The 26,126-nt window shown below is 43.4% G+C and overlaps 2 protein-coding genes across 4 annotated transcripts; one reads left to right on the forward strand and one right to left on the reverse strand.

Annotated features, from left to right (window-relative positions):
* The first annotated feature begins 2,099 nt into the window (after positions 1–2,099).
* LOC118387404 (G protein-coupled receptor kinase 5-like) lies at positions 2,100–14,948 on the forward strand. Of its 2 annotated transcripts, XM_052525493.1 has the most exons (16): positions 2,102–2,481; positions 6,000–6,089; positions 6,383–6,495; positions 6,978–7,055; positions 7,180–7,277; positions 7,394–7,486; positions 7,590–7,653; positions 8,104–8,244; positions 8,632–8,822; positions 9,053–9,090; positions 11,989–12,078; positions 12,365–12,573; positions 12,726–12,863; positions 13,424–13,561; positions 13,730–13,867; positions 14,024–14,948. In XM_052525493.1, exons 1-16 carry the CDS (start codon positions 2,430–2,432, stop codon positions 14,105–14,107), a joined length of 1,755 nt encoding a protein of 584 aa, XP_052381453.1. In that variant the 5' UTR covers positions 2,102–2,429; the 3' UTR covers positions 14,108–14,948. The 2 variants fall into 2 exon arrangements, with proteins under 2 accessions (XP_052381454.1, XP_052381453.1); XM_052525494.1 differs by lacking the exon at positions 13,424–13,561 and having other exon boundaries at positions 2,100–2,481.
* Positions 14,949–15,020: 72 nt separating this feature from the next.
* Positions 15,021–22,828, reverse strand: LOC118387403 (set1/Ash2 histone methyltransferase complex subunit ASH2-like). 2 transcript variants are annotated; one of them, XM_035775734.1, is made up of 17 exons: positions 22,707–22,828; positions 21,578–21,644; positions 21,339–21,484; positions 21,062–21,150; positions 20,859–20,953; positions 20,569–20,664; positions 20,327–20,422; positions 20,181–20,256; positions 19,970–19,987; positions 19,273–19,375; positions 18,221–18,438; positions 17,919–18,086; positions 17,632–17,825; positions 17,437–17,529; positions 17,156–17,254; positions 16,912–16,971; positions 15,021–15,666 (listed from the first exon to the last, which is right to left on the reverse strand). In XM_035775734.1, exons 1-17 carry the CDS (start codon positions 22,763–22,765, stop codon positions 15,559–15,561), a joined length of 1,785 nt encoding a protein of 594 aa, XP_035631627.1. In that variant the 5' UTR covers positions 22,766–22,828; the 3' UTR covers positions 15,021–15,558. The 2 variants fall into 2 exon arrangements, with proteins under 2 accessions (XP_035631627.1, XP_035631628.1); XM_035775735.1 differs by lacking the exon at positions 19,970–19,987.
* Between the last annotated feature and the right edge of the window lie 3,298 nt (positions 22,829–26,126).

Below are 26,126 nucleotides of genomic sequence, written 5' to 3' on the forward strand. Positions count from 1 at the left end.
AACTAACCTCCAGACGAGATTCAATGCCATACAACTCTCCTTCCGTGGCCTCCAACTGCTCTTAAATGCAAGCAAAACTACTGTAAGTAAAGAAATAAAAACAATATTAAAAAGACTGTGAAAAATAACAGTAGCGGGGCTATAAAAGCAGCGAGGCTTCATACAGACACTGGTTAGTCAGGCTGATTGAGGTAGTATGTACATGTAGATATGGTTAAAGTGACTATGCATATACAGTGCCTTGCGAAAGTATTCGGCCCCCTTAAACTTTGCGACCTTTTGCCACATTTCAGGCTTCAAACATAAAGATACTATGGTGTTGAACACACACTAGTCAATGAATAGCATTCTCACATAAGTGTTCCTTTTGTCCAGGTGGGAAAGGGCAGTGTGGAGTGCAATAGAGATTGCATCATTTGTGGATCTGTTTGGGCGGTATGCACATTTTAGTGGGTCTAGGGTTTCTGGGATAACGGTGTCGATGTGAGCCATGACCAGACTTTCAAAGCACTTCATGGCTATGGACGTGAGCACTACGGGTCTGTAGTCATTTAGGCAGGTTGCCTTTGTGTTCTTGGGCACAGGGACTATGGTGGTCAGCTTGAAACATGTTGGTATTACAGACTCAATCAGGGACATGTTGAAAATGTCAGTGAAGACACCTGCCAGTTGGTCAGCACATGCCCAGAGCACACGTCCTGGTAATCCGTCTGGCCCCGCAGCCTTGTGTATGTTGACCTGTTTAAAAGTCTTACTCACATCGGCTACGGAGAGTGTGATCACACAGTCGACCGGAACAGCTGATGCTCTCATGCATGCCTCAGTGTTGCTTGCCTCGAAGCGAGCATAGAAGTGATTTAGCTCGTCTGGTAGGCTCGTGTCACTGGGCAGCTCGCGGCTGTACTTCCCTTTGTAGTCTGTAGTAGTTTGCAAGCCCTGCCACATCTGACGAGCGTCGGAGCCGGTGTAGTATGATTCAATCTTAGCCCTGTATTGACGCTTTGCCTGTTTGATGGTTCGTTGCAGGGCATAGCAGGATTTCTTGTAAGCTTCCAGGTTAGAGTCCTGCACCTTGATAGCAGCAGCTCTACCCTTTAGCTCAGTGTGAATGTTGCCTGTAATCCATGGCTTCTGGTTGGGATATGTATGTACAGTCACTGTGGGGACGACGTCCTCAATGCACTTATTGATAAAGCCAGTGACTGATGTGGTGTACTCCTCAATGTCATCGGAAGAATCCCAGAACATGTTCCAGTCTGTGATAGCAAAACAGTCCTGTAGTTTAGCATCTGCTTCATCTGACCACTTTTTTATAGACCGAGTCACTGGTGCTTCCTACTTTAATTGTTGTTTGTAAGCAGGAATCAGGAGGATAGAGTTGTGGTCGGATTTACCAAATGGAGGGCGAGGGAGAGCTTGTGGGGTTTGTATGGGTTTCTGAGCTGTGTGCCAGTAGTTCAAACAGACAGCTCGGTGCATTCAACATGTCAATGCCTTTCACACAATTTTCACACAAGTCCCTCTTTGTGGCACGTGACCATACAACTGAACAGTAGTTAGGTCCTGTAGGATCTGCCTTGTGTGTTGTTAATAAAATACATAACAATAAATAAATAAAAACCTGCCTTGTTGATAGTGTTGTTAAGAAGCCAGAGCAAAGCTTTATTATGGAAAAACTTCTATCCATTTTAGCCACTGTATCAATATGTTTTGACCATGACAATCCAGGGTTACTCAAGTAGTTTAGTCACCTCAACTTGTTACATTTTCACATTATTCATTACAATATTTAGTTGAGGTTTAGGGTTTAGTGAATGATTTGTCCCAAATACAATGCTTTTAGTTTGGAAATATTTAGGACTAACTTGCCACCCACTCTGAAACTAACCTTAACTCTTAAGTGTTGCAGTCATTTCAGTCGCTGAGATAGCTGACGTGTACAGCGTTGAGTCATCCGGTGACAACGAAACTGACGGAAAACTTCAAGGGACACGCTGACAGTGCTGTCGTTTTATATATCACCAGCAGAGGACGTGCTTGTTCTATTTTACACAATGACTGTATATGAAGATTTTAGATAAGCATCACTACGCCTACTCAGTTTTTCAGTTTAGTGTAGACAAATATGTTGCCAATAACATTCCGTTTCCAACACTCCCTCTCGGCAGTTTTGTGACGCAAACTTTATCGCACTTTTTAAACGAGTAGGCTACATCGTTTTTACATGTTCAGTATTTTGTTTACTAACACTTTCATTTATATATGGAATCTATCTTGGCTTGAGAAAGAGAACCAGACTGTACATCTTCTGGGGGATGATAAAACCTGTATTTGAAGACGGATTGTTTGAATAAGGAAAAGGAGAGAAAAACGAAAGTTGTTCCAGTTGTGATTTTTTGTTGTTGTATGGTCCACATCCCTCTGCAGCAATGGAGATAGATAGTATGGTGGCGAACAGCGCACTCATCAGAGCCAGAGGAGGTAAGAAAGACACCTATATGGGTGCAGTAAAAATCAACGCTGCAGTAAATACTAGCCTACTACTTCATATTTCACCATACAATACTTTTTTTTAGCAAGCACACATCATGTCTGTCTTTATTTATTAGTTGTATCTTTAACCAGGGAAGTCAGTAATGATTGATGTCTCTTATAGTTAGTTGAAGAAATTTAGAGAAACATAAAAAGACAAGTTAGAGGTAGCCTGTTTGCACCTTGATTAAGTAGTGGTGTGTTCAGAGCTCAATATTATTCCAGTTTGTGTTGCCCTCTGTTACAGTGCTGTGGTGTCACAGGTGAGTAGGGTGGGTTGCAGTAGGCTACATTTTATGGGTGAGATTGCAGTGCACCCTTGTAATTCTTAACCGTATTGCCATTCTTATGAATGTGTTGCTCCCTTCTGAGGAACAATGTGTGTGGTGAAGGAATGAGGAAAGGATGTATGATGAAAGAGGACTGGTTGATTGGGGAGTTGGGGATGGAGGTTACCTTCTGAGGAACAATGTGTGTGGTGAAGGAATGAGGAAAGGATGTATGATGAAAGAGGACTGGTTGATTGGGGAGTTGGGGATGGAGGTTACCTTCTGAGGAACAATGTGTGTGGTGAAGGAATGAGGAAAGGATGTATGATGAAAGAGGACTGGTTGATTGGGGAGTTGGGGATGGAGGTTACCTTCTGAGGAACAATGTGTGTGGTGAAGGAATGAGGAAAGGATGTATGATGAAAGAGGACTGGTTGATTGGGGAGTTGGGGATGGAGGTTACCTTCTGAGGAACAATGTGTGTGGTGAAGGAATGAGGAAAGGATGTATGATGAAAGAGGACTGGTTGATTGGGGAGTTGGGGATGGAGGTTACCTTCTGAGGAACAATGTGTGTGGTGAAGGAATGAGGAAAGGATGTATGATGAAAGAGGACTGGTTGATTGGGGAGTTGGGGATGGAGGTTCCCTTCTGAGGAACAATGTGTGTGGTGAAGGAATGAGGAAAGGATGTATGATGAAAGAGGACTGGTTGATTGGGGAGTTGGGGATGGAGGTTCTCTTCTGAGGAACAATGTGTGTGGTGAAGGAATGAGGAAAGGATGTATGATGAAAGAGGACTGGTTGATTGGGGAGTTGGTGATGGAGGTTACCTTCTGAGGAACAATGTGTGTGGTGAAGGAATGAGGAAAGGATGTATGATGAAAGAGGACTGGTTGATTGGGGAGTTGGTGATGGAGGTTACCTTCTGAGGAACAATGTGTGTGGTGAAGGAATGAGGAAAGGATGTATGATGAAAGAGGACTGGTTGATTGGGGAGTTGGTGATGGAGGCTCCCTTCTTTTTTTGGGGTTCTTTTTTCTTTACATACTGAATGTATTGTTACTTTTTGGCTCTGTGATGCAAACAAACTATTAAATGATATGAATGTGTGTGTTATGCATGTGCCCCCAACAATAATTTTTTTAATAATAATTTGATCACAAACAAAAGTGGACTGATTGACACTTAGAATTAACTAGCAGGGATTTTATACAGTACTACTTCCTCAAGTTTATTTTTCCCACACACACACACACACACACACACACACACACACACACACACACACACACACACACACACACACACACACACACACACACACACACATACACATACACATACACATACACACACACACACTTCATTACTTGAAATATTCACTTATCTAGCCTGCTTTCACCATCTAAATGATGTCAGATCAGTGATTACCTTAATGACGTGGTAGGGGATTCATCACATCACATTCTTTAGAAGCAGGATGTAATAAATGAGCTTTCTGTCCTTGTTAAACAACCCCAATCTCTCTCGGAAGCAGGTAGAAAGTCAGATGTCTCTACTAATAGATATCCAGTTTGTATTTTATGGGTCATGGGTGAAACCTTGCTAAACGACAAAGTAGTAGCCACACACACCGTATATTAAGATGCAACACATTTTGCTACAGGCTAATCAATCCTTTGGGTGGATGATGTGGAGCAGTTGCCCAAGTACACTTGGATGATGTGGAGCAGTTGCCCAACTACACATATTGTATGTGTCACAGGAAAACACACACACACTATGTGTTTTGGTGAGCTGAACAAATGTCTGGTGGGAGGCTCAATACAGCTGTGTGAAAGGTAGCAGGGTGACAGGCTCAATACAGCTGTGTGAAAGGTAGCAGGGTGACAGGCTCAATACAGCTGTGTGAAAGGTAGCAGGGTGGCAGGCTCAATACAGCTGTGTGAAAGGTAGCAGGGTGGCAGACTCAATACAGCTGTGTGAAAGGTAGCAGGGTGGCAGGCTCAATACAGCTGTGTGAAAGGTAGCAGGGTGGCAGGCTCAATACAGCTGTGTGAAAGGTAGCAGGGTGGCAGGCTCAATACAGCTGTGTGAAAGGTAGCAGGGTGACAGGCTCAATACAGCTGTGTGAAAGGTAGCAGGGTGGCAGGCTCAATACAGCTGTGTGAAAGGTAGCAGGGTGGCAGACTCAATACAGCTGTGTGAAAGGTAGCAGGGTGGCAGACTCAATACAGCTGTGTGAAAGGTAGCAGGGTGGCAGGCTCAGGGTTGTATGTGTGTGGGAAGTGTGAGGTCACAAACATAACCAACAGGTTGGATTCCTTCCTAGGATCTGTGAATATCATCATCAGTAGGTGACACCTGTTGGCAGGATCAGCAATTTTATCACAGTGCTGCACCGTGTGTGTGTGTGTGTGTGTGTGTGTGTGTGTGTGTGTGTGTGTGTGTGTGTGTGTGTGTGTGTGTGTGTGTGTGTGTGTGTGTGTGTGTGTGTGTGTGTGTGTGTGGTTTGCAGTGCTCTGTGGTCCAACAGGTTTGTTCCTGCTCCATACCTATTTATAGATTTCTCTTTGGAGTGGATGGATGCCAGGGTAGGAACCTGACTGACGAGGAACTACTACACACACACACACACACACACACACACACACACACACACACACACACACAGGACCAAAGGCTGTTGTTGACAGACTGATTGTAGTCTTTTTTTCGGTATGTTGAGGTGAACAGGTAAACAGGAAAGTCCTTTGGGTTATAAGGTTGTAACTATACAACTACAAGGATGAATCGGTCCAGTTGGATATGTTTGGTCTTACTGCTGATAGTTTTTAGTTCTTTGTTTTCTTTCTGAGGCCCCATTTTAACATATTACATACAACACATAACCAAAGAGTTGAATGAGCTCACATGCTTTTGGGTATGAAAAACAATAAATTCATGAAAGGTCAAGTGTAATATCAAATTTCTCATACTATTTTTCCTTCCCCATTTTAGCAGATGCTCTTAACAGAAGAATTAGGGTTAAGTGCGTTGCACAAGTGTACGTCAACAGACTCTTCACCTTGTTGTCTTGTGGATTCGAACCAGCGTCTTTTCAGTTACTGGCCTAATGCTCTTCACCGCTAGGCTATCTGCCACCATTTCTTACCTCCTTCTTTCACCCTTCTCTCCCCTGTTCCATCTCTCTCTAGGTGGAGGGGGAAAAGGCAGGAGTTGGAAATGGAAAGACATGCTGCGCTTCCCTCACATCAGCCAGTGTATGGAGCTGGCAAAAACCCTTGGTCAGTGTGTGTGTGTGTGTGTGTGTGTGTGTGTGTGTGTGTGTGTGTGTGTGTGTGTGTGTGTGTGTGTGTGTGTGTGTGTGTGTGTGTGTGTGTGTGTGTGTGTGCGTTAGTGTGCGTGTGTGTGTGTGCGTGTGTGTGTGTGTGTGCGTTAGTGTGTGTGCGTTAGTGTGTGTGTGTTAGTGTGTGTGTGTGCGTTAGTGTGTGCGTTAGTGTGTGTGTGTGTGTGTGTGTGTGCGTTAGTTTGTATGTCTGTGCATGCATGTTTTATATGTGTAATGTGTGTGTTTCAGAGCGAGACTACTACAGCCTGTGTGTGAAGCAGCCTATCGGCAGACAACTATTCCGTCTCTTCTGTCAGAGCAAACCTGAGCTGCGGCACTGCAACTCCCTATTGGACAAAATGGTATGATCCACTATAGGCCTTATTCACTATGGAAGAGGTGGTATGGTCCATATTGTGGGAAATGATCAGATATAATTCTGCAAGCAGGTTTTACAGTACGCTCTGCTGACAGACCGGTGTCACAGCAAAGTGATGTCATATATCTGAACGGTGTGTGTGTTTTTGGGCACACAGCCAGGAAATAATTCTAGTATGATAACATTCTTAGAAATGGTATGTTACTGTAATAAAAAAATAAGTTATGTCTGCTGGGTTAAAAATAACTCTGTTTATTCATAACTCTCTGCTTTTCCTCATTGGCCTGGGCCTTGCTGAAGGTTAGTGACCTGGGTCATTCATGAAGAATGATCCAGCAATCCGAATAAAATACTAAATATACCAATCAGTGTCAGATAATAGACAGGGACAGGGACCATAAAAATGTAATTATTCATGTTGACAAAACAAGAATTACAAGTCCAGAAATGTTTGGATTTCTACAGGGGGAGTATGAGGTGAAGTCAGATGAGGAGAAGAGGAGTTTTGGCATGCAAATCATTAACAAGTTCCTCAGTAGACAGGTACCGTCTTTAAACATTCTCTCTCACACACACACATACACACACACACACACACACACTAAAGGTTGATTTCTCACTTGAGATTTTTGCAAGTTAATTGTATATGTGTATGTTTTCTTGCCAGTCATCTGAGTGTGTACAGGTAGTAGAGCGCTATGGTGAGAGGTGTAGGGAGAGTCTGGAGGAGCAGCACAGTAGAGAAGTCTTCATTGACTGCACAGAGTGAGTCTCTCTGACCTTTACCCCAATGTCCTCCATCTTGCTCTCACCCTTCCCTCCCCTATCTGTGAGGGGCTGTGTGTTCTGGGAATTCACCTCCGCTTACTGTGTTTTTACAGTGACCTCCATGAGTACCTGAGCGGTGCCCCCTTCCTTCAGTACCAGCAGAGCATGTACTTTGACCGTTTTCTGCAGTGGAAGATGGTAGAGAGGTCAGTGTATATGGACGTGTGCGTTTGACTGAATAATCAAACTAAGTGAGACATGACCACAAATGCTTGACACCAGTCACTCTGTGTATTTCTCTCCCCCCAGACAGCCTGTTACCAAACACATCTTCAGACAGTACAGGTTGCTTGGCAAGGGAGGCTTCGGGGAGGTACGGCTGCTTTCACTACACTCTTAGAAAAAAAGGGTTCCAAAAGGGTTCTTCGGCTATCCCCATAATCGGCTGTCCCTATAGGAGGACCCTTTTTTGTTCCAGGTAGAAACCTTTTTGGTTTCATGTAGAACCCTTTTGGGTTCCATGTAGAACCCTCTGTGGAAACGGTTCCTCATTTAACCCAAAAAGGTTTCTTTGAAGGGTTATCCTATAGGGACAGCCAATGAGGCAATTTAGGTTCTAGATAGCACTTTTTTCCTCAGAGTGAACAGACAAACATGTTTTCACAATTTTTCTGAGAAAAATCCCAAATCAGAAAACATTGACCCAACTCTAACTTCAGATGCACATGTGTAACAACAAATTTGATAGAGAGGATTCGTCTCATACAATCTACCCCTCTCTCTATCCTTTTCTCCCTTCCTTCCTCCCTCCCCTCTCCCCCAGGTGTGGGCATTCCAGGCACGTGCCTCTGGGAAGATGTATGCCTGTAAGAAGCTGGAGAAGACTCATGTGAAGAAGGGGAAAGGAGAGGCCATGGCCCTCAATGAGAAACAGATACTAGAGACACTTAACAGCAGATTTGTGGTAGGACTCTCTCCCTCCATCCTCTTATCTCTCTTTCTATCCTCTTCTCTCCATCCTCTTATCTCTCTCCCTCCTCTCTTCCACTTCTCTCTCTCTCCATCCTCTTCTCCCTCTCTCCATCCTCTTTTCTCTCTCTCTCTCCATCCTCTTCTCCCTCTCTCCATCCTCTTCTCTCTCTCTCCATCCTCTTCTCTCTCTCCATCCTCTTCTCTCTCTCTATCCTTCCTCTTCTCTCTTTCTTCATCCTCTTCTCTCTTTCTTCATCCTCTTCTCTCTTCATCCTCTTCTCACTCTCCATTCTTCTTTCGCTCTCTTTTTCTTTCATTCTCTCTCTGTCTCTCTGTGTCCTCTCTTCCTCTAACGCTCTGTCTTTCTTTCTCTCTCTAGGTCAGTCTGGCGTATGCATATGAAACCAAACAGTCTCTCTGTCTGGTGCTGACCATAATGAACGGAGGAGACCTGCGGTTCCACATCTATAACATGGGTACCTCAGGCCTGGAGCAGGACAGGGTTCAGTTCTATGCTGCTGAGGTCTGCTGTGGTCTCCACCACCTCCACCAGATGAACATTGTCTACAGGTCAGTAGACACTGGCTCCATCCTGATTCTACATCCTTTTTAAAAGCGTAAGATCGGTGTAAGCATTGGCTGGAGGGAGTTTCCATCAATGTTAAATCCATGCGAGAAAGTGTTTGCGCACATTTTGCACACTTCTGGAAAAGGGTGGAGAAGTCTCAGTATGCTAAAATGGATTAATGTGACATTGAAAAGGCATTGTACTGATTTCTGTTCTTTGTTTTTTGTTTCAGGGATCTAAAACCAGAGAACATCCTTCTGGATGACAATGGTAGGCACACTTGAGTGATATCACAATCAATACATGTGCTTCAGACCCAAATAATTCTTCCTTATTCTTCACATTCTAGCCATGTAGGATCTACCTTTAGAAAGTATTCACACCCCTTGATGTTTTCCACATTCTGTTGCGTTACAAAGTTTTTTGTCAACAATCCAAATAAAATACAATGTCAAAGTGGAAGAAAATGTAGATTTCTGACATTTTTATTCATAGTATTTTGTTATTATTATTTAACTAGGCAAGTCAGTTGAGAACGAACAGTGGATTAACTGCCTTGTTCAGGGGCAGAACGACAGATTTTTACCTTGTCAGCTCAGGGATTTGATCTAGCAACCTTTTGGTTACTAGTCCAATGCTCTAACCACTATTCATGGTAAATAAAATACTTGATTATATAAGTATTCAACCCCCTGAGTCAATAAATTTTACAATCACCTTTGGGAGCAATTACTGCACCCAGTCAGTCGCTCTCAGTCTTTCTGAGTAAGTCTCAAAGAGCTTTGCACACTTGGATTGTGCAATATTTGCAAATTATTCTTTCAAAAATGATTCAAGCTTTGTCAAGTTGATCATTGCTAGACAGCCATTTTCAAATCTTGCCATAGGTTTTCAAGACGATTTATGTCAAAATTGTAACTAAGCCACTCAGGGACATTTAATACCGTCTTGGTAAGCAACTCCAATGTATATGTCTCCCATCAGACTGAACTATTCCTTTCTTTTTATAAAAAGAAAAAAAACTCCCATGTCCTTTCCGATGACAAGTAAACCCATAACATGATGCAGCCACCACCATGCTTGAAAATATGAAGTGGTACTCAGTGATGTGTTGGATTTGCCCCAAACATAATGCTTTGTATTCAGGACAATAAGTTCATTTCTTTGCCACATTTTTTGCAGCATTACTTTAGTGTCTTATTGCAAACAGGATGCATGTTTTGGAATATTTTGTACATTCTGTACAGGCTTCCTTCTTTTCACTCTGTCATTTATGTTAGCTCCCGAGTGGCACAGTGGTCTAAGGCATTGCATCTCAATGCATAGATGTTTCCCTGGTTTTAATCCAGGCTGCATCACATCTGGCTGTGATTGGGAGTTCCATAGGGTGGCCCACAATTGGCCCATCATTGTAAATAAGAATTTGTTCTTAACCTACTTGCCTAGTTAAATAAAGGTTAAAAATGTATTTTGGAGTAACTACAATGTTGTTGATCCATCCTCAGAGTTCTCTTATCACAGCCTTTAAACTCTGTACATGTTTTACAGTCACCATTGACCTCATGGTGAAATCCCTGAGTTTTTTCCTTGCTCTTTGGCAACTGAGTTAGGAAGGACACCTGTATCTATGTAGTGACATTTAAAAATTGTGTTAAAACACTATTATTGCACAGAGTGAGTCCATGCAACTTATTATTATCATCAAACACATTTTTACTCCTGAACTTATTTTGGCTTGCCATAACAAAAGGTTTGATTACTTATTGACTGAAGATATTTCAGCTTTTCATTTTTGACATTATGGGGTACTTTGTGTACAGTAGATCAGTGACACAAAATCTAAATTTAATCTATTTTAAATTCTGGCAAAATGTGTAAAATGTCAATGGGTGTGAATACTTTCTGAGGGCACTGTAGTTTCCCTAAGCAGGATATCCTGGTGATGAAATCTAAGATTAGATTTTCTCACAATCACAAACATGGGCGGTTGGTCTATCTGGAAGTGAATATACACTGTGTGACAACCAGTTCTAGTCTATTTTTAGATAATCTTATTGTTACCTGTTCCAAGCTTGGCAGCGTGTTTGGTAACTTGGAAGCACATATAGACGATACCAAGCATACCACTGTAACTAGTAACTATCTCACATGATACACACATACACCAGTGGCGGTCGGTGCCATTTAAAATGAGGAAGATATTTTTTCCCCCCTATACACACATCATGAGTTTGCTACAACCTAACCTATGAATGAAAGTTTACAATGTAGGTGCGGTCAGATCGAGAGAAATTTGAGGTGACAGACGGTGACAGATTCAATACTGCCTTGCACACTCTTGCCTGCATCTAGCTGATCTAGAGTGTAATCATTAGTCCAACAGCTGCAAACAAGAGTTTTTATTGGACAGATTTAGTCATGTTTATCCCTATTTCATTCCATTTGCTTCTGTTTAAGAATCAAATACAGACAATGAATACATCCCTGATCACACGTAAAAACAGTTCTTTCATAGCACATTTTATGCACTGCAGTGCTAGCTAGCTGTAGCTTATGCTTTCACTACTAGATTAATTCTCTGATCCTTTAATTGGGTAGACATGTCAGTTCATGCTGCAAGAGCTCTGATAGGCTGGAGAACATCCTCCAGAAGATGTCATAATTGCTGTGTAAGTCTATAGAAGGGGGTGAGAACCATGAGCCTCCTAAGTTTTGTATTGAAATCAATGTACCCATAAGAGGATGGAAGCTAGCTGTCCAGCTACACTGCAGAGTGTTGTTGAGGCTACTGTAGACCTTCATTGCAAAACAGTGTTTTAATTATTTGGTGACGTGAATATATTTAGTATAGTTTTATCTAAAAAAAGGATACCTTTTTTAATGTTTTACTATTTTTATGAAATTCACTGAGGAGGATGGTCCTCCCCTTCGTCCTCTGAGGAGCCTCCACTGAGACACACAAACACACCAGTACACACTGCCACGTCACATGCCAGAACCATCCTTCTCCTTCCCCTCATGTACTTTGTGTTCCGTGAGAGGTTTTCCATGACAGGGATTTTCATCAAATCTATTATGTGACATTTTCCACGAGTGAAAATCTCTTGAAAATGTGTGGCTACCCTTTGCTGTATGAATAATGGTCCACTGATCTCCCACCCCTCTCAGGGCACATCCGTATCTCAGACCTGGGCCTGGCGGTGACACTATCTGAGGGGAATCTGGTACGAGGCAGGGTGGGCACCCTGGGCTACATGGGTACGTGGCTCTAACCTACTGTACACTTTCAGGTGGTCTACTCATATCTAGCAGAATACACAGATACAGGGTGTATGAAAGATCATGAGAATACGTGCACACTTTTTAGATGCCAAATATCCCCATGGTGGTCAAAATGTTGCAACGTGTTTGCTATCATGATACATTTTTTTTTACATCACAGTTTACCTCCAGATGTTGTACTATCACTGAGCCTCATTGGATATATAATTTGGGAGCAACAACAGTGAACCAACATTTCCAAACCCCTCCTTCTTCCCCTCAGCTCCAGAGGTGATTGGCAACGACTACTACGGGTTGAGCCCTGATTGGTGGGGCCTGGGCTGCCTTGTGTACGAAATGACGGCAGGACGATCGCCATTCAAGAGAAAGGGGGAGCGATTGATAGGAAAGGAGATGGAGAGAAGGATACAGGAGGAGGAGGAGGAGTATGGAAAGATATTTAGCAACGAGACGAAAGACTTCTGTCGCTTGGTAAGATTACAGTTTTACTCTGATTTTACATGAAACCTGTCAACGAGCAAATTCTGTTCTACATTGTAACTGCATGGATGTTCTCTCGTCTCCCCCTTTCTCTCTTCCCTTCACTCCCTCTCTTATCCTTTTTCCATCTCTCGCGCTCTCAGCTGTTGACTAAAGACCCGAGAGATAGGCTGGGGTGTCAGGGGAGTGGGGTGTATGGGATTAAGTCCCATCCCTTCTTCAGAACCATCAACTTCAGGAGGCTGGAGGCCGGAGTCATTGAGCCACCCTTCAAACCGGATGTAAATACCCTAACTCAAATCGAATGTTATTTTTCACATACTTTGAAAACAGGTGTAGACTAACAGTGAAATGCTTACTTACGGGCCCTTCCCAACAATGCAGAGAAAAAATGAGAATAATAATAACAAGGAATAAATACACAATAAGTAACGATAACTTGGCTATATACACACGAGGTACCAGTACCGAGTTGATGTACAGGGGTACGAGGTAGAAATGTACATATAGGTAGGGTTAAAGTGACTAGGCAGCAGGATAGATAATAAGCAGTAGCCACAGTGTATGTGATGAGTCAAAAGAGTTAGTGCAAATATGGATAGTCCGGTTAGCTATTCGTTGAACTATTTAGCAGTCTAATGTCTTGGGGGTAGAAGATATTCAGGGTCCTGTTGGTTCCAGATTTGGTGCATCGGCACCGCTATAGTATGTGATAGACTAAATAATCTGTAAAACTGCAATTAAAATGATATAATATGGGATGCTAGATGTTGTAGTAAGTAAGAATACTTCTCCCTCCCTCTGTCCTCTCCATCTTTCCACCCCCCTTCACTCTCTCTAGCCCAGAGCAGTGTACTGCCAGGATGTTCAGGACATTGATGAGTTCTCCACAGTAAAAGGAGTCATTTTGGGGAGGGCAGACAACGACTTCTACATCAAGTTTAACACAGGCTCAGTGGCCATACCCTGGCAGACAGAGGTCAACACAACATGCAGATTATTACATTTGATTTAGTTTTGTTAAATTCAATTAAATTAAACCTATTTCAATTAAATGTAATCATATTGGTAGCAATTTGAGGTTAGGTATGGTTTGGTCATAGGCTAATTGAGATTACTAACTCCTTACTCTCCTATCCTCTCATAGATGATAGAGATGGGTTGTTTCAAGGAGCTGAATGTGTTCGGGCCTCAGGGTTCCAGACCCCCTGACCTGGACTGGACCCAGACCCCTGCCCCAGTGAGCCCCAAACGCAGCCTGCTGGACCGCTTATTCCGCAGACATGTAGGACACACACCTGTTGGTTGGGCTTCCTAATGGCTCACTCAACCCCTCTCTCCACTGCAACTGTCGTTGTAAATGAGAACATTCTCTCACTCAGTTTACCTGGTGTAGAGTCAAATTAATAGATACTGATTGTCTATGTTGTTGTGCTTGCAGCATTCAGAGGAGTCAGGCAGCAGAAGACACAAGTCAGACAGCAGCACCATGGACTCAGCTAGCCTGCTCAGCACTACAATCTAGTGGTGGAGGCACAGCACTACAGCCAATGGACTAAAGCCAAAGCTGCAACAGACGTTAAGAGTGCCTGGGCCATTCCATCTATCGTTCACCAGCTCAGGCCAAAGAGACCACCCCCGTACTATCATCCAGGAGGTGGTCATCTTATTTCTGCATGAGTCAGATCAGAGAGAACCTCAGCTAAGATTGTTCTGATTTTGTACCCGTGTGTTTACGTAACCTTAGTATAAAAACCTTGAAAACAAATCTTTCCAAATCTTTACTTTATTAAAACCAGTATGAAAGTAAAACAAAAGTAAATTGTTAAAACAAGACCAAACCTTAATATTTCACATCTGTCCAACCGTTTTATGCTCGTAAGTATGCTGGGTAAAAAATGTCACATCAGGCCTGATGGAAACAGCAAATTTGTTGGTAAACTTTACAAATATCGACAAAACAAAACACATTAGACAAGGTGGGATATTTTTTATGTCTGACCTATGCGAGTAATGGCAGTGGAAATGCTTTCATGGGCAAATATTGATATAATAACCATCATATCGAAGTAAATTTGAGAGTCACGTGATGACGTGTGTGGTCCTCATACTACGACTAGGGAAAGAATTAAGTTTATTAGGCTACAAATGAAATAAATTATGGTAAACTTCACAGCGTGGTGAAAGTGGAAGGTGATAAGCTTGGTGCTCCTTTCCAATACATAGAGGGTCTTATTCTGGTGACATGAAGATTGAGGCATGCCACTTGACAAATTAAAAATAATCTTGCACTTTTGTTCATAATAATCTCACATATAGACTATACCCAAACTGTATGTGCGAGCTGCTGACTAGACCGCACATGCCAATACGTAACACAATTTGTTCTGTGACAAAACCATCAGTAGAGTTGAAAATGCAATGAAAACCCATTTAACTTGATTTTGTTTTTTTATTCGGTACATAGGAATTTAACCACAAAAGTTATTTTTATGTGCACTACGTCGTCACGCAGACTAATTCGCAACCAGTCAGATTTTTATCATATTTGCATGAAGATCTGTGGCCAATAGTATGGAACCCTAGCTTGAGACCAGCTGGCAGGTAATGAACAAAAACAGAATATGTTCATATGCTTGAAGAAATAATATCTGGAACTAAGCATATCTGGGGTGTTTGACAAAAATGGATAATGAATTTGAAACTTGTCCATACATACATTATTTTATAGTGCTGGAACACCTAAAGTGCATCATACACCAAAAAGAGTTGTTCAGACAAGCAAGTCTCATTTTAGATCACACACATCTTGTTCAATAGAAGGGTACAGCTGATTTAAGTTACCAATGACAATGCAGTCTCTCTGTGGTGTCCCTTAAACAAAGTGTTCATGTTCAGGCTGACATCAACCCACCTATAAATGATGGAATGGACTCTTCCATGCCTTTCCAAACACAACTGGCCATCTGTGTGTGTTTATCCTTCCCAGGGAGGGCTACGCCGTCCGTCCACGTCCGTCTCTACGTGATACAACATGTCAGCCAGTGTATGTTCGATCACCGCTCCCCAGCCCATATCACTCATCTGAGGACACAAACACACAAATCAATCAAACCTACAACCTCAGTGACATCAAAACTACAAGTATCTATATTTCTTGTCTAATCAAATACAAATAAAGTATATGTACAAGTGCTTTCAGGAAATATTCACAGACCTAGACTTATTACAGCCTGAATTCAAATTGGATTTGATTTGTTTTTCTCTAACCCATCTAAACACAATACCCCAAAATGACAAAGTGAAAACATGTTCTTAGAAATGTTTACAACTGTATTTTAAATTAAATACAGAAACCATTTACATAAGTATTCACACCCCTGAGTCAATACTTTGTAGAAGCACCTTTGGCATCGATTACAGCTGTGTCTCTTTCTCGGTAAGTCTCTAAGAGCTTTCCACACCTAGATTGAGCAACATTTGTCCATTATTATTTAAAAAATGCTTCAAGCTCTGTCAAATTGGTTGTTGATCATTGCTAGACAAAAATTTCTCAGGTTTTGCCATAGATTTAAGTCAAAACTAACTTTGCCACTCAGGAACATTCTTCTTGTCTTCTTGGTAAGCAACTCCAGTCTATATTTGGCCCTGTGTTTTAGGTTATTGTCCTTCTGAAAGGTGAATTAATTTCCAAGTGTCTGATAGAAAGCAGACTGAACCAGGTTTTCCTCTAGGATTTTGCCTGTGCTTAACAATGTTGTTGATCCACCCTCAGTTATCTCCTATCACAGCCATTAAACTCTAAATGTTTTACAGTCACCATTGATTGACCTCATGGTGTAATCCTTGAGTGGTTTCCTTCCTCTCTGGCAACTGAGTCAGGAAGGATGCCTGTATCTTTGTAGTGACTGGGTGTATTGACACACCATCCAAAGTGTAACTAATAACTTCAGCATCCTCAAAGGGATATTCAGTGTCTGCTTTTTGTTTTACCACTCTACCAATAGGTGCCCATCTTTAGAGGCATTGGAAAAACCTCCCTGGTCTTAGTGGTTGAATCTGCGTTTGAAATGTACTGCTCGACTGAGGTTCCTTACAGATAATTCCATATGTGGGGTACAGAGATGAGGTTAAACACCATTAAAACATAATTTAACATCATGTTAAACACCATTATAAGTCCATGCAATTTATTATGCTAATTGTTAAGCACATTTTTACTCCTTAGGCTTGCCATTTCACTTTAACACTATGGGGTATTGTGTGTGGCAAGTGACAAAAATGTGGAAAAAGTCAAGGACTTCTGAATGCATGTGTTTGTGCACTCACTGGCTGGTACTTGATGTCTTTTGGAGGGTGTTTGAAAAGTGGTCCAAAGTTAACTGAAACCTGGGAGAAAAGAGGGATAATCATTACAACGTGATTAAAAAGGAAGTGGGCATCCTTGGAGTAGATAGTGCTACATATCACAACACCATAAACCTCTGGGACATAGTATTACTTACAGTGCTGTGGAGGGAGATGGAAGCAAAATATAACCCTTCTAATAGTCACACACGCACACACTACTAACCGTGCAGCCCCGGTAGAGAGAGATGGCAGGGAAGTAGAGCCCCTCAAACAGGTTTTCATAGGCCAGACCCAGGTTAACCCCATTCTTATAGAACAGCATCTGGAGAGGAGAACAGAAGTATCAACAAATGGAAATGCCAATCCTATACATATTATGTTTATGTATTTGATAAGGACAACCAATAGGAATCATAAAAATTGGCAGTGCATTCTGAAATAATCGCCATTGCTTTGAACGTGAATGTCTGATCTATTGGTTGTAGTTCTATGCTGGAGCCTCACCCTGCTGGGGGTAACAGTCTTCAGGCTCTTCTCTGCCTTGTCCACATAGTCCTTCTCCTCAAAGTACAGGTAGCTCTTAAACTTAATCAGCGCCTGAAAGAGCACACACACAGGGATGAGATGTCAAGTCTCATAACTACAACAGAGAGTGGATGTCTGCTATTCACAGTTAGTCAATAAAAATAGAAAACGTACCTTGTCCTTGTAAGTGTCAGGCAGTGCCTTGGCTGTCTCAGTGCCGTCTGGTAGTTCTATGAAGAAGCCCAGCGTGTCTCCCTGCCCGTAGCCTGAGGAGTAGTGTTTCCCTACAGACTGGTGGAACCGTGTCCCCTTCTTACTACGCCATGAGTAGCTGAACTTATCATAGCCCAGGGGGGCTTGCAGGTTACCTACAACACACACAGGTTACTACATATCCTGTCTCCATGTGTGTATGCTCGTTTGCGTATTCATGTGTGTGTGTGTGTGTGTGCGGTACTAACCCAGAGGCTGAGACCAGCCCAGTCTGGCTGCGGTGTCCGGGGGCATCTCATCGATGGAGACCTCAAAGTACCAAGATCCTTTCCTGACACCGTGGGAGGCTCTGACCATGGAGTAACCCTTCTCCCCTGTCACTGTCAGACGGTCATCTGAGATCTTCAGCTGTGGGGCTGCAGACATATATACACACACACACACAAAGACACCCCAAACACAAACAGAATTCTCAGAGAATGTGACAATAGACATTACTGAGTAAGGCTCACGAGAAGCCCATATCCACTACAGGATTTCCTGTGTGTACCTCTGTCGTGCAGGGCTAGCAGTACTCTCTCGTAGAGACAGGCTCTGTAGAGGTCTCCGGGGATGGGTTTCCCAGCCCAGCAGTCCAGCTCTAGTTTCTCTGGGTCGGGGGCGTGGGGGTCCGGCTCTGCTAGGATGTAGCGGTAGCCATCTTTGTTGAAGGGGTGCTCCAGAGGGTAGCCATGGGGAGGAAGACGCTGGGCCGAGAACAGAGGGTCACTAGAGGGAGAGAAAGGAAAAATGGAGTGAGTTAGTGCGCATTATGGACAGAAAGGGTGAGGGAAGGAGAAGTAGAGGATAGAGAGTCACATTGATGGCATATTATCATACATCCGATAAGTCTTGTAAGAACGTTTCAGATGAACTACATGTACACTCATTAGATGATTCTCCAATATAACGTGTTCCTGCATATAAATACTTAGGCAAACAAATTGTGCCTTTCTCTAAACAATGGGAAGCAGATTATTCAATTAACATTTTTATCTGTTCTTGAATACGAAAATATTTATCAAAGTGTAGATGCCATCTACCATAGTGCCCTTCATTTGTTACAGGTGACAGTTCTGAGACTAATCACTGCATCCTGTATCAAAAGGTTGGCTGGACTTCGCTAAAGACCCATAGAGCTCTACATCACTCCCTTTTTCTTTACAAGGCCCCAGATACTCAACTAGTCTAAAGATGGCTAGTTTTATTGCTTCTTTAATCAGAACAACAGTTTTCAGCTGTGCTAAAATAATTGCAAAATGTTTTTTTAATGATCAATTAGCCTTTTAAAATGATAAACTTGGATTAACTAACACAACGTGCCATTGGAACACAGGAGTGATGGTTGCTGATAAATGTAGATATTCCATAAAATCAGCTGTTTTTTTGAACGGTAGTGTGTGTGTGTGTATATATTAGTTTGGGTATAATGTGTATATTTACATTGTATATAAAGGGCGCATTTGTAAAAGAGACCTTGGTCTCAATATGTCTTCACTGTTAAAATAAAGGTTACAAAAAAAGTTCAGACCTATGAGAACACTAAGGACATCTGTGTTGTACCTGCGTGTTCTCTTAGCTGCTCCAGCTGTGGCGCCCTCCTGTTGTTGCTGCTGCTGCTTACGCTTGGCTCCTCTACCTTTACCTGGGCCAGGGGCCAGACCACCTTCACACCACACACACAGGTTACACTATAGAACATACACACTTTCAGCACCATCAAAAAGTCACCCAGGAGGTACAAGCTTGGATTGAGCAGGGAGGGACACCACATATTAAAGGAGAAATGCAGACACACGGAGGAAGCAAAGGGATTAATTCACACCATGGCTGTGTCCCAACAATAACAGCCTCCTTCTGTCTTTCCTTTACCACTCACCACTGGGCAAGAAAAGGAAGGAGGAGGCTGTTCCAGAGTATTGGAATGAAGCCCGGGAACTCAGGAGCAGAAAGCCAGAGGAAATTATATCATTCAATCAGTCCACCAATCAAAAGCCAGATCAAAAGGGTAAACGCTTCAGGGCACCAACATAAGCGGTGAGCAGGTGAGGGATGGGGTTACAATTGGAGCAGGATGAGGTTGCCTGAATATGCTGATCAAAAGGTCAGACTGCATTTTGCCCCTAAATTGTTTGAGTAAGGAATGGGGAGACTAAGCTGATCCTAGATCTGTGCCTTTGGGCAAATTCTACCTGGAGAGTTACGATTGCACGAAACACAGGGCTCAGAGGCAGATACCAAAACACCACATCATATTCACCTGAGAAAGAAGGTCCACCTGGAACGCAACACAGCATGTATATAGCATTTATAACATGAGAACTTTTTAGGGCTTCTTCAGTGTGGTATTATGCACTGTGACACATTGATAACTAATTCCATGAAAAACAATGTGTGTGTGTGACATGTGTTGTGTGTTTAGTGAGAATGTGTTGATGTGCGACAGTGTGTGTTGATGTGTTTAGAGTTACCGTTGAGCCCTCCAGGAGTGGGAGCAGCGGTGGTCTGTTTCTGGTTGTCGTAAGACGGTCCAATGTTGCCCAGGTCCTGAGATGAAAAATCAACCAACTGTCAGCATCACTGTTTGTGTGGGTGTTTGTCTGATGTGTTGTCCTACCTGGTCCAGCAGGCCAAACTTGGGGTAGTCCTCCTCTGGGTCCTTACTGCCTGGGTCTGGGTGCTCCTTCACCAAGAACACATCCCGCTCTTTACTCTGAAACCCCAAAAAAGTCAAATAAAGATAGGATCTGTTTCTAAATTAAACATACATACTTTTTCCAATGCTGTAATAGTGAAGGTTTAGTGTGATGTGTGTCGTTTGGTGCATCTGTGTAAGTCAATGGTTGCTCTCACACTCACCATGGTCTTGACTAGGTTGTTGGGCCATGTAAGTTTTCCAGGTCTCTGTCGGGTGGTCATACACTCCCAGTACTTATCAATGAACGGGATGATGTCCTGCAAGGAAAGAGAGTGTGTACCGGAAAATATTACATTAACATATCCAGTGTTCTAAGCATATGAAAAACATATGCAAACTGTGTGTAATATCTTGACATGACATGTAAAATCAAGCATTTCCAAAGATCACAAATTTGCTTCTCAAAGTGTATCGCTGTGGGTTCTATGTTGGGACTGTTGAGAGGACTGACCTTGTCTTTGGAGAACATAGTCTTGGGGTGCTCCTCCTGAGTCCTGGAGCTCCATGTGAGGTTAGCCAGAGCAGTCAGACACATCTCCTTCAGGTCTGAAACACACCATGACACCCAATCAGTACATCAATCAATAACAGACCATCAATAATCACCAAACTCTCACACACACAGAAGTGTATCAGCTGAATGAGAACACCCACTGGCTTGTTTCCGGAGGAAGTAAGTGTTGCCACTGTGATGACACACGTTACAATGGAAAACATAGTTGGTCATGAAAGGCAGACACGTCCTGGAGAGAGAGAGAGGGAGAGAGAGAAAGACTAATCAAAAACCTTGATCCTGAAATGTTTTATTTCAACCAGTAGCTACCTGGTTATTCAAGCTCAATGGGGCTAATTCAAGGTCTAACAAGCTTAGTCTTAGAATCAATTAGACAAATGCCTCTATAGTTCGAGTTACAAAGTGAGCTAGACATACGCGGTGTCAATGCTGAAGGTGTCGGCGGTGAACCACTTCATACAGAGAGCACACTGCAGCTCCACCTCTCCCTGGCGCCTGCCGCTCTCCTCGTCCCCAGAACCTGTCTGGGTGTCAGCTGCGTCCAAACCCTCACTACCCGGATCCTGAGGAGGGGAACACAGGAAAAAAAGTGTTCATTATTGCTCCTGTCGGTGAAAAGAAATGCCCTGAGAACTGCTATATTAGAGGTGTAGTACCATGGCCTCTTTGCCATTCGATGACTCAGTCTCCAGGTTGCCTGTCAAGTCCCCAAATCCAGCATCACTGAAAGTAAACAAAGATATGACATGAACATTAACTGGTTAGCTACACGCTATAGTGACAGCTGGGATAACTGATCTGCCATTAACCTTCATATTCTTATATTTAAGACTTGCTGTGGACCATCAGCATGCGTCGGGACTCTGGTTATATGGACCACAGTTAGTCTGGCGGTAAACAAAGTGCTCAAAGGTCATTTATTTCATATTTTGGATACATGACCGTTTATGTACACAGAGAAAAGTTTGTCAGCACTCAGGGAGATTTTTCCTTTTGTAAGTAACAATAGTAATGGAGAAAGATGTGTAGGGTTGAAGAAGATTCCACCATTAATTACGCAATCAGCAGTTGTTACATCCACTTTTGGACGTATAACTTAATATATACGCATTGATTTTTGAAGAATAACTCAAATGCCTCATGAGCTTAGCTCAATTGTTGTACCCCTTCAGAATCAAAATCACAAGCTTTTTTACTCAAATGTTGACAAAGTAAATGTAAACAAACACTATGACTATAACGTTATAGCATCAAGACATGGTTAAAATTATAATCTTGATATCATGGAGTGTCAGTGGTTGCATCCATAGTTCGGTCTATGAATTTCGGTGGTTACATTTCTCAGCTTTTTACCTAACAGGGTCGGCGAAGTCGCTTTGTTATTGTTTCTACTGCTTAACTAAGCATCCATCTGCCCGCCGCACGTAACCTCCCGGACCAGAGCTAACGAGGTAGCTAATTTTCCCTTGGTTTGCTAGCTATGTTCTGCAGGATTCATGCTATAAGTGTATTTAGAAGCAGATATTGAACAAGGAAATCAACCTGTACCTTGATACTTTAACTAGTCGATTACAAGTTAGCTTACAAGTTGGGAAGGCATTTGAATGAAACATCTAAGTTAGCTTGCTTACCAGCTAACGTTGGCTAACGCCAGCGGGCTAGTTTGTTGAGGGAAAGCTAGCTAGCTGTAATTGCAATATTTATGAATATTGATCTGGTTGTCTACCAACAAACATATATTATGAACCAAAACCCTGGTCTTTCACCGTTTTAACGGAGACTTACCCGTCCCCGGTCTCTGGTTCAACAACAGAAGCATTGGCCGCTTCTCCTTCCGACGCCATGTTTCAAATCAATAAAATATGACATCTCGCGAGACGTTTTGGTGTTAGACGCAGAGCACTGATCTAGGGTCAGTTTATTTTCGGATGTAAGCATTGTACATGTATTGAGGTAGGTGAAATATGAGCCTAGATCAGTCACAATTACTTGTAAACGTCTGTGAAGTTGTGTCACGCTCTGGGCTGGTATTTTCTAAGTGTGATCATTGGGACGTCCCTACCACTGCTACGATGGTCCTCATAAATAAATAACCAACACTATTGCATTATTGTAGTACATATATTTTGAGTCAAAATCTGCATCTATAAATTAAATATACATTTTTAGTTTGAACACAAATAGGCTTACATTTATGACCACAGACGACCCGCCTCCTAATGTGTGGTTAAACATGTCATAACACCTCTATTACCACCATCACTGGAGCCCCTGCGTGCTCAGTCCCCTCCTGTACTCTCTGTTCACCCATGACTCCATGGCCAGGCACAACTCCAACACCGTCATTAAGTTTACAGACGACACAACAGTGTCTGATCACCAACAACGAGACAGCCTATGGAGAGGAGGTCAGAGACCTGGCCGGGTGGTGCCAGAATAACTACCTATCCCTCAATGCAACCAAGACTAAGGAGATGATTTTGGACTACAGGAAAAGGAGGACCGAGCACGCCCCCATTCTCATCGATGGGGCTGTAGTGGAGCAGGATGAGAGCTTCAAGTTCCTTGGTGTTCACATCAACAACAAACTGGAATGGTCCAAACACACCAAGACAGTCGTGAAGAGGGCACGACAAAGCCTATTCCCCTCAGGAAACTAAAACGATTTGGAATGGGTCCTGAAATCCTCAAAAGGTTCTACAGCTGCAACATTGAGAGCATCCTGACTGGTTGCATCACTGCCTGGTACGGCACCGGATCGGCCTCCGACCGCAAGGCACGACACTGATCTCTTGGCTATATAGCTGACGCACGCTGGACTGTCCATTAATCACGGTACCCCATTCTGCTTGTTTGTTTATCTGTCGGCCCAGTTGCCTAGTCAACGCCATTTTACCTGCTGTTTGTTGTGCTAGCTGATTAGCCTCGCCTACTGTTTTTAGCTAGCTTTCCCAATTCAACACCTGTGATTACTGTATGCCTCGCTGTATGTCTCTCTCAAATGTCAATATGCCTTGTATACTGTTGTTCAGGTTAGTTATCATTGTTTTAGTTCACAATGGAGCCCCTAGATCCACTCTGCATACCCCTGTTACCTCCTTTGTCCCACCCCCCAACATGCGGTGACCTCACCCATTACAACCAGCATGTCCAGAGATACAACCTCTCTCATCATCACCCAGTGCCTGGGCTTACCTCCGCTGTACCCGCACCCCACCATACCCCTGTCTGCGCATTATGCCCTGAATATATTCTACCATGCCCAGAAACCTGCTCCTCTTATCCTCTGCCCCCAACGCTCTAGGCGACCAGTTTTGATAGCCTTTAGCCGCACCCTCATACTACTCCTTCTCTGTTCCGCGGGTGATGTGGAGGTAAACCCAGGCCCTGCATGTCCCCAGGTACCCTCATTTGTTGACTTCTGTGATCGAAAAGTCTTGGTTTTATGCATGTCAACATCAGAAGCCTCCTCCCTAAGTTTGTTTTACTCACTGCTTTAGCACACTCTGCTAACCCTGATGTCCTTGCCGTGTCTGAATCCTGGCTCAGGAAGGCCACCAAAAATTCAGAGATTTCCATACCCAACTATAACATCTTCCGTCAAGATAGAACTGCCAAAGGGGCGGAGTCGCAGTCTACTGCAGAGATAGCCTGCAAAAGTAATGTCATACTTTCCAGGTCCATACCCAAACAGTTTGAACTACTAATTTTGAAAATTACTCTCTCCAGAAACAAGTCTCTCACTGTTGCCGCCTGCTACCGACCCCCGTCAGCTCCCAGCTGTGCCCTGGACACCATTTGTGAATTGATCGCCCCCATCTAGCTTCAGAGTTTGTTCTGTTAGGTGACCTAAACTGGGATATGCTTAACACCCCGGCAGTCCTACAATCTAAGCTAGATGCCCTCAATCTCACTCAAATCATCAAGGAACCCACCAGGTACAACCCTAACTCTGTAAACAAGGGCACCCTCATAGACGTCATCCTGACCAACTGGCCCTCCAAATATACCTCCGCTGTCTTCAACCAGGATCTCAGCGATCACTGCCTCATCGCCTGTATCCGCCACGGAGCCGCAGTCAGACGACCACCCCTCATCACTGTCAAACGCTCCCTAAAACACTTCTGTGAGCAGGCCTTTCTAATCGACCTGGCCCGGGTATCCTGGAAGGACATTGACCTCATCCCATCAGTTGAGGATGCATGGTCATTCTTTAAAAGTAACTTCCTCACCATTTTAGATAAGCATGCTCCGTTCAAAAAATGCAGAACCAAGAACAGATACAGCCCTTGGTTCACTCCAGACCTGACTGCCCTCGACCAGCACAAAAACATCCTGTGGCGGACTGCAATAGCATCGAATAGCCCCCGTGATATGCAACTGTTCAGGGAAGTCAGGAACCAATACACGCAGTCAGTCAGGAAAGCTAAGGCCAGCTTCTTCAGGCAGAAGTTTGCATCCTGTAGCTCCAACTCCAAAAAGTTCTGGGACACTGTGAAGTCCATGGAGAACAAGAGCACCTCCTCCCAGCTGCCCACTGCACTGAGGCTAGGAAACACGGTCTCCACCGATAAATCCATGATTATCGAAAACTTCAATAAGCACTTCTCAACGGCTGGCCAACCTCGGCCAACAGCTCCGCCCCCCCCGTAGTTCCTCACCCAAGCCTCTCCAGGTTCTCCTTTACCCAAATCCAGATAGCAGATGTTCTGAAAGAGCTGCAAAACCTGGACCCGTACAAATCAGCTGGGCTTGACAATCTGGACCCGCTATTTCTGAAACTATCTGCCGCCATTGTCGCAACCCCTATTACCAGCCTGTTCAACGTCTCTTTCATATCGTCTGAGATCCCCAAGGATTGGAAAGCTGCCCAGTCATCCCCCTCTTCAAAGGGGAGACACCCTGGACCCAAACTGCTATAGACCTATATCCATCCTGCCCTGCCTATCTAAGGTCTTGAAAGCCAAGTCAACAAACAGGTCACTGACCATCTCGAATTCCATCGTACCTTCTCCGCTGTGCAATCTGGTTTCCGAAGGTCACGGGTGCACCTCAGCCACACTCAAGGTACTAAACGATATCATAACCGCCATCGATAAAAGACAGTACTGTGCAGCCGTCTTCATCGACCTCGCCAAGGCTTTCGACTCTGTCAATCACCATATTCTTATCGGCAGACTCAACAGCCTCGGTTTTTCGGATGAC

The sequence above is a fragment of the Oncorhynchus keta genome, chromosome 9, assembly GCF_023373465.1.
Source record: "Oncorhynchus keta strain PuntledgeMale-10-30-2019 chromosome 9, Oket_V2, whole genome shotgun sequence".
Lineage (NCBI taxonomy): Eukaryota > Metazoa > Chordata > Actinopteri > Salmoniformes > Salmonidae > Oncorhynchus > Oncorhynchus keta.

Coding starts and splice junctions, on each gene's coding strand:
- LOC118387404 (XM_052525493.1), top strand. CDS start 2,430: ATGGAGATAGATAGTATGGTGGCGAACAGCGCACTCATCAGAGCCAGA. Junction 6,090..6,382: donor GGAGCTGGCAAAAACCCTTG/GTCAGTGTGTGT, acceptor TGTGTGTTTCAG/AGCGAGACTACTACAGCCTG. Junction 12,079..12,364: donor GGGCACCCTGGGCTACATGG/GTACGTGGCTCT, acceptor TCTTCCCCTCAG/CTCCAGAGGTGATTGGCAAC.
- LOC118387403 (XM_035775734.1), bottom strand. CDS start 22,765: ATGGCGTCGGAAGGAGAAGCGGCCAATGCTTCTGTTGTTGAACCAGAG. Junction 20,423..20,568: donor ACAACCTAGTCAAGACCATG/GTGAGTGTGAGA, acceptor TTGGGGTTTCAG/AGTAAAGAGCGGGATGTGTT. Junction 17,255..17,436: donor AGACTGTTACCCCCAGCAGG/GTGAGGCTCCAG, acceptor TCTCCTCTCCAG/ATGCTGTTCTATAAGAATGG.